General features: G+C 35.4%; 1 protein-coding gene across 1 annotated transcript in view; it reads left to right on the forward strand.

The window, feature by feature from the left end:
- The window catches only part of LOC116172399 (serine proteinase stubble-like), a 66,271-nt gene extending 47,836 nt beyond the window's left edge, over nucleotides 1–18,435 (forward strand). Inside the window, exons 3-5 of the mRNA XM_031489641.1 lie at nucleotides 14,499–14,591; nucleotides 16,272–16,533; nucleotides 17,988–18,435. Coding sequence (XP_031345501.1) covers nucleotides 14,499–14,591; nucleotides 16,272–16,533; nucleotides 17,988–18,435 — 803 coding nt within the window. The remainder of the gene's footprint in view (nucleotides 1–14,498; nucleotides 14,592–16,271; nucleotides 16,534–17,987) is intronic.
- The last annotated feature ends 2,102 nt before the right edge of the window (nucleotides 18,436–20,537 follow it).

The raw sequence follows: 20,537 nt of genomic DNA on the forward strand, positions 1-20,537 counted from the left end.
ATAAGTGGACTTCTGCTCAAGGAACTACCAAAAAAGGGCATAATGAAGCTGACGCATCTATTCAATGCAGCATTACGATTAAAGTACGTACCGATGCAGTGGAAAATTGCAGAAGTTATTATGATTCCTAAACCAGGGAAGCCGCCCAATGAGAAAGCATCATACCGACCGATTTCACTATTGCCAACCATATCCAAACTATTCGAGAAGCTGCTTCTGAAACGCCTCAAGCCTATTATTGAGGAAAAGCAGCTCATTCCAACTCACCAGTTTGGGTTTCGGAACAAACATTCGACCATTGATCAAGTACATCGAATCACCGATACAATTGAAAGAACCCTAGAAAAAAAAGAAATATGCGCAGCGTTATTTCTGGACGTGGCCCAGGCTTTTGACAGGGTATGGCACGAGGGCCTCGACTACAAAATAACTAAAAATCTGCCTAAGCAGATGAGCCACATTCTAAAGTCATATATCTCTGGCCGCCAGTTCAGGGTGAGATATGGCGAAGCATACTCTGGACTAAAAGATATTGCCGCAGGTGTACCGCAAGGAAGTGTCCTTGGGCCAGTTTTATATTTGCTTTACACGAGTGACATCCCTATGAGTGTAGAAGTGACGACAGCCACATTTGCCGACGACACTGCATTACTAGCCACAAGCAACGAAATACAAACAGCTACAAACAAACTACAAGCAGCCGTCAACAACGTCACCAATTGGACTAAAAAATGGCGAATCAAACTAAATGAGACCAAGTCTACCCACATAAACTTCACAAATAAAAGAATTAATTACTTACTTGTAGTGATCAACCAGCAAATAATTCCTTACGCTAACACAGCTAAATACCTGGGCATGACACTAGATGCCAAACTCAGGTGGAAAGAACATATAAAGAAAAAACGCGAAGAACTTTGCATTAGATTTAGAAAAATGTGGTGGCTAATTGGAAGACACTCTGAGCTGTCACTGCATAACAAGCTATTGTTGTACAAACCAATCTGGACCTACGGAGTGCAGCTGTGGGGTTGCACAAAAAAATCTAATGTAAAAATTATTCAAACTTTTCAAAACAAAGTACTGCGCAGCATTGTAAATGCTCCATGGTACATCAGAAATGAAGACATCCACAAAGACCTAAAAGTGCCTATGGTCAACGAGGTGATTAAACGGTTTGCGGAAAAACATGAAACAAGATTACATGAACATGTAAATATCGAAGTGCTACGACTACTCGACAACAGTGGACTTATCCGTAGATTGAAAAGGCAAAAACCCTTCGAACTAGTGTAAGTTAAGTGAATTAAGGGCAATTAAAACATGTGAAACAAGTGTTTTTTAACATATGTGGAGTGCGCCAGTGGGAGTACATCCACCAATCGCTAAGACTTACCTAGATTCAAGACTGTAGACTTAGATGTAGGTAAGAAACTGTTAAAAACAAATTGCTAGATAGTACCTACTAGTTGCAATGTATACGCCTAGTGCGTGTTTAATAAAAAAAAAAATGCCTCCATAAATAAGAAAGTTGGCACTGCGCATGCGCAAAACCAAATTTAGGAAATGGCGCTACATTTGCTTTTATTCCAAGTGGCTATGTATCAAATTTCATTTAAATCCCTCCATAAATAAGAAAGTTGGCACTGCGCATGCGCAAAACGAAATTTTGAAACTGGCGTTAAATTTGGTTTTATTGCAAGTGGCTATGTATCAAATTTTATTTAAATGCCCAAGGATATTTCTTCCAAACGTCCCAATCACCCTTTGTAGGTACTTTCCTTTGACAATTCACTTTTAAGATATAAAGAATTATAACCGATCACGACAAGGGATCGAGGAGGAAGACTATGGTTAGTATAAATTAATTCCTTTCGTTGAGACTTTTCATTAGAGTACCATGAAGGATAATACTAGTTCCACCCCACCCCCCCCCTTCCCCCTCCACCCCGTACTTTGATAAGAGGCCAAAAAGAAGGGCAGTAGTTTGTAGAAAAGTTATAGTTTGTACAAACCAATTTATTTCGATGAGACCTTTCATTAGAATACCATAATGGGTAGAACATGTGTTAACCCCCCCCCCCCCCCCACAATTATTGTAAAGTTTAACTTGGCACCACTAGAGGCATGCGTATGCAAAATCTGAGACCAATTGGTTGTCGTATGTAAAAGTTATGCACGTTTTACTTTTAAAAACAGCATCTCAGGAAATAATTCGTGGGGGGCCCCCTTTTTAGACAGCGAAATTTGATGGCCATCTGGCACACCTCCAAGGTATAGGCTACCTACTGCAAACAATTCCAGGACTCTAGGACCATTCCCCTAGAAGTAGTTCAAAACGGTAGAAGTGGGCCCGGGCGGACGGACGAACAAAGCGCAAACCTCGGCGCAAACAATAGCACTTTTTTTTAATTCTTAAAAAATGCGCTAAAAACGATACTTTGTCTTTCAAACTAGGTGACTCCCAGAGCCTTCTTAATTTTTTTACAGTTAGTGAACGCTAAGACAACCTTTTTTAACAATCGTGTCGATGATTCTTGCAAATCGGCGAACCGTGGAATTTTTTTTCAAAATTTGAAGAATATTCATAGTTAACACTTAGGTAACAGTTATATTCCGAAATATAACAAAAAATGTAACTATATAATAGGCGAATGGAAAGCTCTCGGAAAGGCGTCCAAATCCGATGAATAGTTCACGAGAAATCAGCTTTTGACTTTGAGCTTGTTTTCAAGACAACAAAAAATGATTTTGCAAATCGTGTCGTACCGAACTGCTATTTAAAGGGCCCCATTTACGGAACGATCCGTCGTCACGATCGATCTGAATCGATATCGTGACGATAGATCGCCCAAAGCTTGCCACCCACAAACGAAACGATTGGTCGTTACGATCGATCGCTAACAACCGAACCATCGTGATTAAATAATTTAATACGTCATACGTGCCCTGTCGAATCGTTGATCGAAATGAGCAATACACTGTCGATTCATCGTTACGATATTCACGATTGCATGCGTTTTTGTTGCGATGTCCGATATTCCATTCGATGAAGTAAATCGTTAACGATCTTGACATACACTAGCGATTCGTCGTTTCGATCGGTCTGAAACGACGGATCGGACAGATCGATCGTGACGACGGATCCTTCCGTGTATGGGGCCCTTAAAGCGTGAACTTTTCTGCTTCTATTTGACCAAAATAAATGATTTTTATTAAACCGAGTACCAAGGGCCTATTAAAGAGTTACCTTTCTTGTTATATTTAGGGAGTTATTGCATTTGTTAGTTAACTAAACAAAATTCCACAATTCGCCGATTTGCAAGAATCATCGGGACAATTTTTGGAAAAGGTTGTTTTAGGGTTCCACTGTGTGTAAAAAAATTGACAGCGTTCTGGGAGTCATCCAGTTAGATAGACAAAGCATCGTTTTTTTAAATTTCCTTATTTAATTATGCAATAACTATAAAATGTACTGTGATCGGGTTTATCATATTGTTTTGTTATCAAAATAAGTTACCAAATACTGATTTTCAAAAAAATCCGATGAATTTTACTTGTTAATAACAAATTGTTAATTTTCGAGATTACATTTTATATTTTTCCATTAAAAACAATAACATTTGAAAATGAACTATCCGGCCCAACGGTATCTTATAGAAAATTCGATTCTAAACAAATTCATTTTTTTCATTTTTTCCCCTCAGACCCTCACGCCAATGTGTGGATTTTGATTAATTTCTCTTCCTATTGTGTAATTATGCAACATTTTTCTTTCTAAAAGAAATGGGAAAGGGAAATTAATACAGGGGGGGGGGGGGTTACTCTTCCCTTCCAGCTCCCTTTGAAATATTACACTTTATTGCTCTTCAAATTAGATTATGAATTATGATAATAACATCACGCGAATGCACTACTGTCTCGTTTCGTGCAGACAGGTGCGAAGGCAAAACTCCTAAAAACTGCAACCTAACGTACACATTTGGTAAAACCGTTGAGTGAAAACGTTATTCAATGGTAAAACATATCCATAGTGAACTTCCAGTTGTTGACTTTGGCGCCCTGCATGTTTTTGAGCAGTCGAGACCGAACCGTCCCTCATGTTCAGATGACGGCGGGCCGCTGTGTCCACAAATCGTTAACAGATGCATGTATCATCCAGACGAGCCGCGCTGAAACCATTTTCACAGTTTTCACTGCTGGCGCCGCACCGCCCACGAAATCGTCGAAATCCAACCTAATGAATGATTCCAAGAATTGGTTACCTTATTCTTCTGTGTATCTGCTTCTTATACATTATACAATACAATAAATAAACGCTACGGCGGGAAATCAGCCGTTAGGATAATTATACAGAACTAGAGATAATTAAAAGGTTCTACGAAGAGAGATGAAAACCAATTGTCGTAACTACAGTTCATATAAATTATGCCCGTTCATTTCATTCAAGATAAATTCCATATTCACTTAGAATTAATTGTTTGTAAGAAGACCTACACCTTAGGTACCAATAATTACCAATGAACCATCAGACTTCATACTTTATCTAATGCCGTTAGCACAAAACCAAATACTTTTTTGCCTTTCTCTTAATTATTTATCTTTAATGAATTTTGGTCATTAATTATCTACTTACCACTTTTTAGCATTGGAGATGCTTATGTTTTGTATGGGTATGAAGTTACTAGTTAGTCGAGCAGAAAAGAAGACAGTGGTGTCGCGTCAAGTGATGATTGTCCCGTACTCGACTGCAATCGGTACATTCAGGAAAAGTTGCGGATACTGTGGATAGCGCAAAGGTTTTGTTAATTCGAATCTAAATTTATCGCACATCGCCCGTGATGGTATTACACGCGTGTTACGACGCTTATTATTAATAAACCCATAAAGAGCGTTTAAAAAAACGGCAGAGCACTCCGGTGTGACCCCACGTACTCGTTGGATTTTACCCATTTTCAATTGGCTTGTTATACCGGGTGGTGCCTAGCACGACGCAGCATAGGGATTTCAATGGTAATTTCTTTATAGTCAATTACTAGCTCCCCTAATTATTTTAGAGCAAAAGTCTAAATAAGTTTTTTTAGAGAAAAACATACTGAATCTGTTCATGCTATTACTCATAATTTTCCGTTTTTGAAAACCGTAGAAATCGACAAAATAAAAAGGTTCATTTTACAATAAATCAAATACGCCTTGGAATTACCTAAAAAAACAGCGATCACGTTTCATTATTTGCCTTTGACGTATATTAACTTTATACTAATCTTTGCTAACGACCTTCTATCTTTGCTAACGACCTTCATCTTTGCTAACGACCTTCTATCTTTGCTAACGACCTTTTATCTTTGCTAACGACCTTCTCTCTGGTAAACTCGAAGGTTCTGTTACAGCTTTTGCGGATGATACTGCTTTTGTATACTCAAATAATAATATCGAAGAACTGCATAACACAATTCAGTCGGACGTTAGGAAGCTCCAATTGTGGTTTACGTACAATCGGTTATCTCTAAACACCGAGAAAACAATGGTTATTAATTTTGGGATTGACAACAGTGCAAATTTTCTTAACCCACTTATCTTTCATAATATATCTTGCTTAAGTAGTACTAAGTGTCACTGTCCTAGACTAAAAGAAACAAATTCTATTAAATACTTAGGTATTTGCCTTGATAGTGGATTAACATGGAAAAGTCATATACAGAGGATAAAACAACATTTACTAATCTCACTCAGGACATTTTGCCATTTCAAATCTGTTTGTGGCGTAGCAATACTGAAGCAAGTATATTTTGCGCTTGTTCACTCTAAATTATCTTATGGCATAGCCTTTTGGGGTGGTACGTATATCTCCTATCTTAGATGTATGCAAACACTGCAGAAACGTTACATAAGGTTGATTTACGGTAAAAGCAGGTATTTTTCTTCCTTTCCCTTATTTCTTTCTCTTCGTGTGCTTCCCCTTCGTTATCTATATGTATTCAAAGTTCTTGATCTATTTTATCAGATGAGTAGTGGCTTTGGAATAACAGTTGATCTGGGGACTGGAATTCACAATACTCGACAATATTCTAAGAAACTGCTGCGTCTACCTAAAGTCACTAAATCGTTTTTTCAAAAAACATTCTTGTTCCTCGGTCCAAAATTTTGTAATTATTTTTTTAACCATTACTCTCAAAGTATATTTGAACTATCGGTTCGGGTGTTTAAGAAAAGAGCTAAGGAATTTTTATTTACTAAAACGATTACTGAGTTGGAAAACATGTATCTTATTTTAAGTTAATTTTACAGTTTGATTAATTTTGCTTGGTTTATGTTATACATCTTCATTTCCACCAATGCTTCACTAGAGATACGTTGCGTACATTTTATTGAGCTGAAAATATGTTCATTAAATTTAAATAGTTATATCTGTTGATCTCTATTTAGATTTCTATACGTGTGAATGGCGTTTGTATTATGATCTTGAATTTGCTTTTCCTCCCAGTGTTCAGAGCAATTTTATTCTCATTACTCTTACTGGTGTAGTATTATTTCACCTAGTACATTATCTTTAAGCTAAGTTTTCGTTTATTTTCGCACTGCCTTAATTTATACTTTATATAATTTTTAATTTTTTGTTGTGTTTACAGTTTTGTATCTAGGTTGGAATAAAGATTATTATTATTATTATTATTATTATTATTATTATTATTATTACTTGTTTATAAATTAGTTAAAGAACTGCAAGTGCAATAACGTTCAAAATGTCCGTCAAAACCATCAGGAAAACGACAATACATTCAACGTTTTGACTGCAGTAGCGGAAAATCCGAATATAAGTTTAAGAACAAATCTGCTTCAAATCAGTTTTTTTTTCTTCGATTATGTAGGTACTCTGATTCTCTCTGATAAACAAATAGTATCTGATGCAGATGCAGCATACATTCTCTAAAAAAACATTACCCTAAGATGCCTTTTATTGCATGGGTTAGTTAAAACAGAATTAAATATGAAAATTGTTCGACGTCAAACAACGATTAACTTAGATGCGATGCGCTTATAGCTTGTTAAAAGATTCCAAAGCATCACTGATTTATACGATTTCTACGGTTTTGAAAAATGGAAAATTATAACTATTTCTACGGTTTTGAAAAATGGAAAATTATAACTATAGTTGACGCCAAATTAAGTTGGGTATGACTCATCGCTATGTATTGCAATAATTAGCGTATGGAACGGTGCCTCTCACACAGATTGACGGTTGCTAGAGAAGGATAGAAATTCGTAACTTGAGTCTGCTGTACAATTCATACGGGCGATCTAAAACGTATGTCGCGCATTCCTCAGCTTTTCTTCTGTCATTTCGTGTTTACCTGGTTAACATTTATTTTTACGTTTTTACTTCAATACATCAAGAAACAGTTTTTTTAAAAAACTACTTTGCACTTGTGGAGAGTTTAATCGGTAAATTGTAACAACTTGCATATGAAATTGTGAAAACCATTGACGTAACTTTATAATTATCTTGTAGCATCTAAACTAGAACTGAACATCTGTTATAAGTATAACGAAATTGTTTTTGACTTCTTCTTGACATAATCTCATAAGCTGAAGCACGATATGTACAGATACAGATGTCTCGTTACGAAATCACCTTTGCCGAAAGAAGAGGACTGTATACGATATTGTGAAACCTTGCTCGTAGCTAATGTTCAACATTTTAGAATAACGCATTTGATTTGCCAGTTTTCTGCCTGAAATGCATGTTATAAATGAATGCAGAGGATCGGTGTGTTTACCTACATTAAGTATAGGTTCAAATAAGTGGAGATAATTATAACAACCATTTCTTCTATTTTAATAATTCACTACTATAAATAGTAACAGTTCCCTTTAACAGTTCCCTTTAAGTGCTTTTAGTTTTGAATCCGCATATCAATTTACGCAACCTCGAAGTTTGACAGATTAAAAGTTGAACTTGAAGTTAGCAAGTTACAGAGACATCTACCCGTGCGCATATTAACTAAACGTCGATTTAGATACGACTGACGTTGCTTGAATCTTTAAGGACGGCATACGAATTAAAAAATTGAACCAGTTATGAAATGAGGCAACCCTGATTCAGCTAATAAATATCAGAGGTCGCAGCATGTTTTAAAATCGAAAGATAGTGAAGTATTATCTTTGTAGTAAATAAATTGTGCTGCCACATCGTGTCGAGTAGGTAGTACTCTACTTACACAATTGGTTTGTGTATGCTCTAAATTTAATTACTTTTACATGTTGGCTTCCATATGACCTTGTGCACATTCCTTTGCTTATTTTAACGAGATAAAAAACAGCTGGTTGACATAGATTAAATTACATTTAAAAGTACACGCAAAAACAGATTATGCACTATTACCAGAGATTATTCAACAAATTGAAGGCATGTTTTTTTGTTCAAATACCTAGCCCTTCTGCTCTCGCTCTGCAGTCGAAATCGCAAATAAAATTTTTGACGTTCATTTGTCAATATTCTTATAATTCTTTGACGTGGTGAATTTAAAGGATACATAGGGGAATTTGCTTTATTTACAACCAACTGTTTATTTTGTCAAACCTACAATTTGTAATCATTATTTTCACGAATACTTCATACTATGCGATCAAAAAAGAGTTGTTGTTGAGCAACCTTTGGAATTTTTGGTTACCCAGAAAATCGGCGACTCGATTGTCAATCCTTTTTTGATCGCTCCTTATATGAAAAGCGGGAGAAATCCTACTCGGGGGTTATTGGGGGTGTAGAGTCCATCTCTGCTCTCGAAATTGACAGACGATGCCCAGGAGCGGCGCTACGAGGGTGCAGTGAAGTAAAAAATTAACCGTGCTGAAAAAATTGTTACTCGGGGCAATTCATATTTTTTTACTGAAAATTCACCCCCGCCCCCATGATCTCTACCCCTGAGCATACCCGGATAATTTGGACAGTAGATCTGGTCTCTGCGCCAACGAAGATAATAAATGCATTTTTGCACCCCTGTGATTTTTAGGAAATGCACGTCGTAGGATAGACATAGGATAAGGGCAGCGTTGCACAATCGTGTAAAATTACCAAACGGATTTAACTACCTGTCTTCTTTTCTGGAGGGTCGCCCACACACATTCAAATCACAAATGTCATTTTATCTTAGTAAAAGAGAAAGGAATGTTGGCATAGGTCGCGTTTATGTACTCGTGTTTAGACAAACAACCATTCATTGTACTCAATGACATCATAATGGGATGCAGCAGTTCCTTTATATTTTTTACAGACGCGCGCCAAGTTAAGTTGTACCTTAGCGACATCTAGAAGTAAATAGCTGCACTACTGCTGCTTGCCGCCATTGTGATTGATGTAACTTTTTAAAAATGAAATCTTTGAGAATGACTCCTGGCCGCAATATTGGGTTTTAAATGACAAAACTTTCAATATTGAAAGAGGAGGAGCAGTTTTACAGCGACTGTACTTTAAAATTCAACAATTGCTTAAAATAAAATATGAAATGTGCCCTCTTATTTTAGCAATATTGTAGTAATTACTGTCTTTTTAGTAAAACCTTTATACAGTCGCTCTAGAGTAATGTATGTAGAATTTATATTTTCAAAAACCAAGCTAAAAAATGATTGTATAAGCCCAGGAGTCATTCTCAAATTTTGATATAATTTTACAATGCAATTTGTCAGTGGCGACCTCTATTGGTTCTCATGAATAGTATGCCGTCCTTAATCCGTACAATTTTAAGAATGAGTCATACCCAACTTAATTTGGCGTCAACTATAAAAGTATGAACAGTTGCAGTATTTTTTTCTCTTAAAAAAACTTATTTAGACTTTTGCTCTAAAATAATTAGGGGAACTAGTAATTGACTATAAAGAAATTACCATTGAAATCCCTATGCTGCGTTGCGCTAGGCACCACCCTGTATGTGGTATATATGTTAACTGTGCAAAGTTGGAACCGAATAGGTTCAAGCGTTTGCCAGAGGCAAACAGGCGCGATCCTACTGGGTCATTGGATTTGACCCATTTTCAATAGGCCTGTTACATGTGGCATATAGGTCTACTGTGCAAAGTTTCAACCGAATATGTTCAAGCGTTTGGCACGGACAGACAACTAAGTTCAAAATATCCGTCAATGGACGCACAATAGAAATAATTTAAATTGCCGCCATGTTTTCGGACGTCCTCGTACGTACGCGCGAAACTATAGCAATGAAAACTATATTCAGATATAGGTAGTAAGAAAAGAAACACGGCGGTTACAACAAAACGAATAAAATTGTGAGATTAAAGTTGGAAGAAGAAACGTTTAGTTTTATTAAATTATTATTATCCATCTCGGCTTGTTATCCTTACCATAAAATTATCCCTGTCCTTATTCCTTGCTCACTTCTTAATATCAGTTACGATCTGGATAATATTTGCTAAGTTATATAATTTATTATTTACAGTCAATAAAATTTACCTTTATTTATGAAAGTATTGAAATGAAATTCTTCTTATAAACCGAAACTGAAGTAGGGAATCAAAAATGGATTGCACCTATGCAACGCTAGCTTTCATATTTGTGGCCGGATTTTTACGATTTTAACAGAAGTTGCATCTTACACATGGGAAATGAATGCAAGTGGAAATGCGCTTTTTGTAAATCGTTTACGATTACTTTTTAACTTGTTTTTGCATGCGGTCATGTAACACCCTGTACTTCTACTTGAATATCACTATATATTTCTGTGTTATTTCGCCTGCCGGACGAAATTTTTTGAAATCATAGTAATTAAGATGGACAAGGGCGGTCTCCTTCTTTTGTAATTAACTTTCATAATTAAATTATTGTATTTGTCGTTGGTGTATGTATCGGCACGGAAATTATTGTCAAACGAGAAAGAGGTCAAGGTTGTTTTTGTTTACCTTTTTATTTTTTTAAACGTAGAAATTTTTCAAGAATTTTGTTTGCTGATATCTGTGTATTTAAAAGAGATGAATTTTTTTGTTTTCCTAGTATTTTAAGTTATGTTATAAGATAAGAATTGATTTTATAAAATTATTCCACCTCTATTATTTTCGGTCGATTTTCGTATATAGAAGGGATATATTTTGTTGTCAACTGTGTACGATTGGTTGTTATAATTATGATTTTCGGAAGAAGGGTCTCACCTTAAATAGGATTTGCACAAGGAAGCGGGACTTTGCCACATTCAACGCAGAACTACATTTCTTTGAAGAAGTTATTCAGCCTTTTGCCATCTTGGGAGCGGAACTACGTTCCGATGATGTTTGAAATCAGCTTTTTACGCACAGTCAATGAAAAACTACGTTTGTTTGAAGATTTAATTCAGTTTTAAGCCAAGTTCAGAGCCCAAGTGCGGTCAATTTAAAATTCGCTGTACGCACAGTTTACGCAGTTACGTCTTGTTGAAGTTTGAAATGAGCTTTACGCCAAGAGTCAGGGCCGTATTACGTTTTTTTGAAGTTGGAAGATAGAAGAAGTTCCGTTTTGCGTAGCCGGAAGCCGAGTTCGCGGCTGATTATTATTCTACGTTTCGAGTTTGTTCGTGCTGGAGGATTGTAAAGTTTTGACCATCTAATAAAGTGCTTCAAAGAAAATTGTTTGTCGACGCCTGGCGCCCTTATGAGTGTGTTTTCGGCGTGATTTTAAAGTGTAATTGTTTATTTGAAACTTGTGTAATCGTTGTGTTTAGTGTACCTGTTATTTGGATTACAATTCCCGGACATGTACCTAATGTAAGTAATTAAGTTTTAATTTTAGTCTTTTTTTCGTAATACCTAATTGTTTCTGTTTTTTTGTACCATTTTCCTTTTGTGTGTTACGATTAAATCGCACTTGTGTAATTTTCACATTAATTTCCGTGTGTTTCATTATAACGACTTCATCTTTAATTTACCTGTGTTTTTGTTGGATGCTTTGCCCAAGGTCCATTTTAATTATTCAAAATTTTGAGGTTCAGTTTAGAATTTAAGGTATTTGGTCTAACCGACTATCTGTTAGAAGTTACCTAACAGGTTAACTGAGAGCAGAGTCAAATTTCTCCCCTGTGCTGGTGAGAAGATTTGTTTCGTGATAGCTACAGGTAATGAGCTAGCTAGGGTTTTGTTTAAGTGTTTTGTGTACGGTCTTTCTGGCCTACGGACCGGTGCACACAGCAATATTGTATTTGTAAAAATTGTAATCAAATACGTTTGGCTAACAAATCGATCATTGAAGATTCGTTCTAAAGAGCATATGGCTCATTTCAAAGATAATCGTCCCACGTAGTATTCGATATCTTATGTATATACATTTTCAATCCATAATGTACAGGGAATATCCTGTCCATCTTATGTAATACTATGCATATTCATTATAGACATATGTATTTTATGTCCAGTATGGATATTATATAAATATACATTTTGGATGTGCTATGGATGTTTAGGCACACCATTGTATGTATCTTTTATGTATAAATCTTATACCTCCTCACGAGGATGTTCTATGTATATACATGGGATTATATGTTATGTATATACGTTTTGGATTTGATGCATGCGTTTTCTGTATTACCGACGTTACAAACGTTAGCGTCTCATTTTCTGTGAATTACGGCGATGAAGATAGTAAGGTGCTATTCCAAATACAGTTCATTTTTCTAAAATCAGGAGTGTTATTCTGAGAGTTATTAATGAGTTTGTTTGTCTAATTTGGACAGTGAAAGTAATGATTTTTATTTCGTGTGTGCCTGACCTAACGTTGCAAATATGTGTTAGTGAGATGTAAAGACTGGATGGGAAGGGCAGGTGTGTTAGCAACCTATTTGTTATGTACTCGCGCTATTATAGGGTTGAATAAGAACATGATCAAGATGACTCAAGACTACAGTGTTAAATAAAGCAATAATAATTTCTTAAGCACATTTTCCATTGTATACTAGGAGACATAATAAACGAAAGCTTCACTCAGTGAAAAGAATTTATTTATGTAGGTATAGATGCTAGTCAACTTCCCGAATGTTAGAGGAATCTCTATAGATCATCCATGCTGAATGTATACAATATACATAGAATATCCTATTGAACATCTTTGCATATTACAGGAATATTCATGGTATATCCAGTTGTCAGTATACCAATATACACAGCATGTCTGATGCATAGACATGCATATACATAAGATATCCAAATATGNGGTGACTTGCGTCACGTATCATAGGGATTTCAATGTAAAATTCATAACATGCCATTATTGGCTCCCCAAATTCCTTTAGAGCAAAAATGTATTAAGGTTTTTTTGTAGAAAAAAATTTTTTACGTCAATCAACCGTATTAGTTTTCAATTTTTTGCATAATAAAGACGGAAAATTGGAAAAATAAAACCCGCATCTTTTTCAATAATCTGTGATGCCATGGAATTTTATAATACAAAAACTACACCAATATCCGTCATGCCATGGAATGTCTGCTATAAAACAAATCAAATTCTATCAAAAAGTATTATATTTAGAACAGCGAATTCAACATAAAGAAAGACCAAATTACTAAAAACGGTTTCCTAATATAACAATTTACAATAAACGTTCGAATAAATCGCTATTAACTGCAAGACAGTAGTCGATCATAAAATCCATTTCGAACTGCTGCTAATTGATAACTGGATGTCTTTTTGTTTTAGAAAATTCCATGGCATCGCAGATTATTGAAAAAGATGCGGGTTTTATTTTTCCAATTTTCCGTCTTTATATGAAAAAAATTGAAAACTAATACGGTTGATTGGCATAAAAAAAATTTTCTACAAAAAAATTTAATACATTTTTGCTCTAAACTAATTTGGGGAGCCAATAATCGCATGTAATGAATTTTACATTGAAATCCCTATATGATGCGTTACGCAAGTGACCACCCTGTATACTATGTATTATGTGAAGTCTGCCAAACTATATCCCATGCACATACATCGGACATTTGCGACATACTTTTCCACATTCTATGGATATACAAAATCCCACGTGGAAAAGTGAATGTTATATGCAATGTATATGTCTGCTATGTGGGGTTGTTTAGAAATCGTCTAGTTGGCGATATTTGTCTGGTTAAGCAAGTAAGTAGTACAAGATTGTTATAAAAGTGTTTGTAAAAGAATAACACTTCCAAATGAGTAATGCTGAAGGGCGTCCTTTAGAGGCCAATCAGAGCTCGTAAACCTTCACTTTCACTTATCATTAGGTAGTCTAAGTAAGGTCCTATCTGTATTTTGTTATTCACTTAGTCGTCGATGATGACAGCTTTGCGGTTGAAATGTGTTCCATCTTTTAATATATCATTGTGGTGTATTGGTGTTTGTTTTCACTTTTGTATAAAAAAGCATTTGTTTGAATAACACTACCTATTTAATACCTACATTCAAATCACATAATGCGGAAAGAAGTAATTCGTGGAAATTTAACGAACGATTATTACATTGTGGCGTTTAATTGTATACCTAATTTTTTGCATCTTTTCAGGATCAAGTATGCTCTGGGAGGCTGTACTCGGCGCCATACTGCTGTGGTCCGCTGCCCCAGGAAATTCTGTTCGGCCGACGCAACGTGGACAAGGTAAGCTTTAATGCGTGGGTAATAAAACATTTGCAATTGCATTCAGCATATATCGAAATGATCGAGAACTTTGCCTATAAGGGCCATCAGTTGTACCACGGCAGTTCATTTGAGTAGCATAATTGAGAAACTTGGTTGGATCATTTTTGAGTTTAACAAATCAAATTTTTCAAATTTCATCCGTGATAGCTCAGTTATTTTCAAAGATTTTTCAAAAAGATGTAATGCGGTTTTTTAGTTACAACCACTTTGCCCCCAATTTACTTATACTGTATGGTGAGTCACCAATTTGAACCACCCTCTACAGTAGACAAGAATGGAATAGTAGTACATGCACAACACGTTAACGGCAGCAATTTGTTAAGTTACCTAATAAATAATAATAATACCCACATAGCAGACCTATATACATTGCATACAACATGCACATTCCACGTGCGATTTTGTATATCCATAGAATGTGGAAAAATATGGCGCAAATATCCGATGTATATGCAAGGGATATAAGTTTGGCAGACTTTACATAATACATAGTTTATAGCTATATACGTTTTGGATGTCTTGCGTATATTCATGAATATGCATCAGACATGCTTTGTATGTTGGTGGTATACTGACAAGTGGATATTCCATGAATATTCCTCTAATATCGTTGAGTGAAGGCTCATATTTAATTACTCAATGGTAATATGCAAAGATGTTCAATAGGATATTCCATGTATGTACTATAGATTCAGAATGGATGTTCTATAGAGATTCCTCTAATATTCGGGCAGCTTCCCTTCATCTATACCTACATAAATAAATTATTTTCATTGAATCAAGTTTTTTGTTTATTAAGTCTCCTAGTATACAATGGAAAATGTATTTTTATTGTTTTATTCAACACTGTACTCTTGAGCCCCCTTGATCGTGTTCTTGTTCAACATTATAATGGCGTTAGTTAATAACAGATTATGAATTAGGTTGCTAACATACATGCCATCCTTAGTAATTGCCATCCAGTCTTTACATCTCACTAACACATATTTGTAACTTTAGGTTTTACACAAACCACATTCAAACAATAAAATTCATTACTTTCACTGTCCAAATTAGAAAAATAAACTTTCTTTCCTAATTTAAAAAAAATGAACTGTATTTGCAATAGCCCCTTACTATCTTCATCATCATAATTCACAGAAAATCAGACGCTAACGTTTGTAACGTCGGTAATACAGAAAACGCATGTATCAAATCCAAAACGTATTGTTATTACTTATTTATAAATAATAATGAACATCAATAATTAGTTATTAAATTGATTTTGAAGAAATGTCTAAAATATCATCAAAATATCAAGTACCGTTTAAAGATTTTTGATCATACGGTACTTTAATAACAGAACCAAACGCACCCGTTTAGTATTGGTGAAAAGGCCTTTATAAATCGAACCCTTGAAGTCGATGGGTCGTTTAGGAGCAAAGTTTCATCGTGCACAAGTACACAGAGACAGACAAACAGACACAAAGGACAATGGCTCCCCATTTTGGTGTGTTGCGTTCAAAATTTTTTTACAATTTCACCAATTTTCTTTCGAATCTATATTGGAGTTTTTTTATGTAAAATTTAATGTAGGTTCATGTTTTTATTTGCAATTTTACTATGTCGTCAAATTATTACAATCACTATACTTTTCAGCTTATCAAATCAGTCCGAAACCTTGCTGGGTGGATGGTTTAGAAGGAACCTGCATGTTCGTTTGGGAGTGCATAAAATCCGAAGGCTTTCACGTAGGAATGTGCGTAGACAGTTTTATGTTTGGGTCGTGTTGTGCGCACAACGCAACCGACAACATAGTGATACCAAATTCGAATAACAATCCGGCAGTTTTATATACACCTCCTGGAGATTCAAATAATCATAGCACCAACCGGCCAGACGCCGGTAAACTTAGACCAAGGTGAGTGTATTCGTTAACATGTATTAATATTAGGTGTAGTTGAAAACAATTTCGAAGTGAAAGTGCTTATATTACTGTTTGGATAGCAAAATCAAAACTATCTTATGTTTCCATTATTGTGGAAAAGACGACTCCACTATTATGTTATACAAGGTTTACAGTTCAACGCGAAGTTAACCATGTCATAAATTATATATATATATATATATATATAACGCAAATAGCGCCTAAGTTTACTTACACAAGAACTCCATTAAGCGATCAGGGTATCAATTTTTCTATCGCCAAATCATCTAAGATTTCATTGTATTTTCCATTCTTCCATACTGCAGTTTTACGTACCACATACACATAGTAACTTGATAGGAGAAGGCTATACAGGGCTTTCATTTAAATCGAATCCGCACGGATTGTTAACTTTTATTACATTTTGATAAAAAATCGAAATACGGTGAAGATTGTATGTATTATTTTCAGCGTACTAGTGGAGACAATGTTGCGTATTTTAAGTCATAACCATACCATACAGATTTTATTTGGTGGGCATTTCTGTAAAGAGAATGCATATTATAATAGGTGGGTGTAGCTGGAGGTGAGGGGGTGAATGCTATAACCCTTAGCTCAATTCTGTTCTTATTTAAGCGCATTCTAATAAAGAAGGATAAAAATGTCAAAAAACTAAAATCAAGTATGTGAAGGAGCAAGCCGGTTGGAGCACCCCTAAAAAATCTGAGGGATGTGTGGGGAGGACATTACATCGTCTGCAACTTTTTCAGATTGTGACTATTGGAGAGCTGAAGTTATGACACCGACTTGTTAGATTGGAAGGTTATTTCCTTTTTTAAAGAACTTGAATCCATATTTTGTTACGCTAAAAGATAATTATCTTCATTCTAACGAGTCTGTTGAGAGAAATCGAGATGACGAGAGACGATGTGTTTATCAAGATGATTTTAATCTTGACATAAGTACTAAAACTAACTAACTAACTAAAAAACCTTGATTCAAAGAAGTTTGTATACTTAATGATTTTTTAACACCTCGACCAGTTTTCATAAAAAATCACTGCAGTATGAACGATTCCAATAAATATCCTTCGGTAAAAAACACGCCAGTAAAAATTTTTTGTACTTATAGCACTATACTTCCAGAGAAATCTTTCTTGATCGATTGCATATGGTCATTAATTTAACTGTCCACCTCTTTTTTTATGTCCAAAATATACGAGTATTACTTTTGCATTGAACAGTTTTAAAATAAGTAAAGTAAAATATCTAAGAAACATGTCGAAGCAATTCAATTTCCCCGTGGAGGTAGTAAAGTAAATTAGAGTAATGACTAATGAGTATTCCAAAAACGGATACATGGCTGTAAGTTGCACTTTCATTACGAAATTCACTGTTTCTGATAAAGGACAAATATATAACAATTTACAAACAGTTTCTATGTTTCAGCAGACCACAAGGAATAGAATCATCACATTCTCGCCCTTTGAATGTAGCGACATCTAGACCTAGTCTGCATTTAAACTTCCACTCGAATTCAGAGGACGCAAACACCTTCAAGCGGCCTACACAACCACCACGACATAGTATTCTACCAGTCGGATTAGATACGTTTTCTCCTGTAAATCTTTCAATGGCATTTTCAACGCATGTTGGATGGCAAATTACTACAGAACCCAATTTTATAACAGGTCACAAGAACTCTTCATATCAAGCATATAAACCAAATTCGTTATCTTGGCACGTTACCACGGAACCTGGATTTGTAACGAAAAATAAGAATAAGGCAAGTTATAAACCAAAGCCAAAGCCTTCAAAAAAACCGGTGCAATTTACTACAAGCAAGAATCCTGTAAAGTTTAGCAGTAAACCTACGAGAACGACAACGTTGAGGTGAGTACCTACCTAAGATTTTCATTATTCCAAAGATGTAGGTATATATGTGCCATTGTTTATGAACAATGATAATACCACACTCAAAAGTATTATATGATCTGAAACTTAATTGGTAGTGAAGCGATATTAGTGACAGGATAAATATACGAATATCTTAGCTGAAAGCTACAATTTACACGTAAAATTTTTCTTGTTGACTCACCAGCAGTCACCGCTGTCTAAGCTTACAATAAAAGACTGACACCTACTTTTTAAGTCGCGTCGTCTGAATATGCTTTTTTGTAGGAACATACGACACTAGAACATTTCGAGATTTGTAAATGAAAGTTTCTGGCGCTCTTTTAGCATACAACGTCAAGCATGTATTTTTCCCTACATGTTTCTCGTAGAGATTTCGGAAACTAGGGGTGATTAAATGGGAGACACATATTGTTGCGCTTTTGTACAAAGGAAAATAAGTTATGGCATAATTATGTTTATAAATAAAAAACTTACGCACACTCGTTACCACCGTAAATACAAACGGTACACTTGACGTTTAGAATATGCGATATGTTTGCCTTTATGAGAAGAATTTTTGCTTCAAATATCAAAACAAGTTTAAAAAGTCATTATGTAAACATAAATGACCTAATAATATTAATGCTAGGACCAGGAAAAAATACCGGTAGGCACGAGATCCTTATTCCATTCTCTTTTAAATGAGCCGCCTATCGTCGGAGTCTATAATTGTATACAGTTTAATAAAAAATAGGGGAGCGTATACAAATACAAACAAGTATAAATTGTGCACAGGTCTTGTGCAGATAAAGCCCATTTTTTAACCCTCCCCCTACATCCCGTACTTTAATAAGAAGGCAAAAAGAAGGGCAGTAGTTGGTAGAAAACGGTTCCTTTCGTCGAGACCTATAATTAGAATACAATGAGAGATATAATATTTAACCCCCCCCCCTCAGGCCCCGCCGCTCACTGATCTCGAAAAAGAGTCGCACGGGGAAGTTATAGTTTGTACAAACCATTTTATTTCGATGAGACCTTTCATTTGAATACCATGAAGGGTAGAAAATGTGTTAATTCTTAAAAAAATGCGCTAAAAAGTTAGCATTGCACATGCGAAATTTTTGACACTGCGCATGCGCAAAACCAAAACATATCGGTATGCACGGAATCCTTGGACCAAGCCCTTTCAAATGAGCCCTATATCGCCCAAATAGGTTCAGATGTGTAGAAGGAGTACGTGGGACGGACGGACGCATGGACGGACGAACGACAAAATGCAGCCAATAGCGATTTTTCACTGTGATAAAAATATCTGCGTCAATAAGAAAGTATGCGCACATTTGATTTTTACAATATGCGATATGATTGTCTTTACTAGAAACATCTGATGTGGTTAAAATTTTAATAAAATATTTTCATAAATAAGAAAGTTGACATTGCACAGTGTAAAAAGAACGAACTAAATATCTTGAAAACTGGAAGAGTAATTTCGGCCTCGGACGGACAGACGGACGGATGGACCGAGAAAGTGGTATTACTACATAAGTCGATGGACTTGTCGGCATTGTCGCAGTAGTAGTCGTGCCGAATTGTAAGCATGTCATCACACCTAGAGGTTTGTAGTCTAGTGATAACAAAAATGGAAGTGGTAGTCATTCTTGTATAAAGTATGTATAAAGTATAAAGTGATTTATTGATTACTTTCCAAATGAACTAAAAATTTCTAAAGTAATTTGTTTTTTCAAAAAAGGCAACCCATACTCGATGAGTAACTATAGACCTATTGCCTTGTTATCTCTTTTTTCTAAAGTTTTTGAAAAACTCTTGACTCACCAGATCACTAACTTCTTAGAGACAAACAATCTATTTTCACCGCAGCAATACGGTTTTAGAAAATCTAGATCTACATCACTTGCTCTCTGCAAAATTTTGGACAAAATTTACACAGAACTTGATTCCGGTAACAAGGTGTTCGCACTATTTGTTGACCTGCAAAAAGCATTCGATTGTGTGGATCACATAATATTGCTGCAAAAAATTGAACCGTATGGGCTGCGAGGCAAAATAAATAATTTGTTAAAAAGCTATTTAAACGGGAGAAAA

The sequence above is a fragment of the Photinus pyralis genome, unplaced genomic scaffold (genome assembly GCF_008802855.1).
Source record: "Photinus pyralis isolate 1611_PpyrPB1 unplaced genomic scaffold, Ppyr1.3 Ppyr1.4_LG1, whole genome shotgun sequence".
Lineage (NCBI taxonomy): Eukaryota > Metazoa > Arthropoda > Insecta > Coleoptera > Lampyridae > Photinus > Photinus pyralis.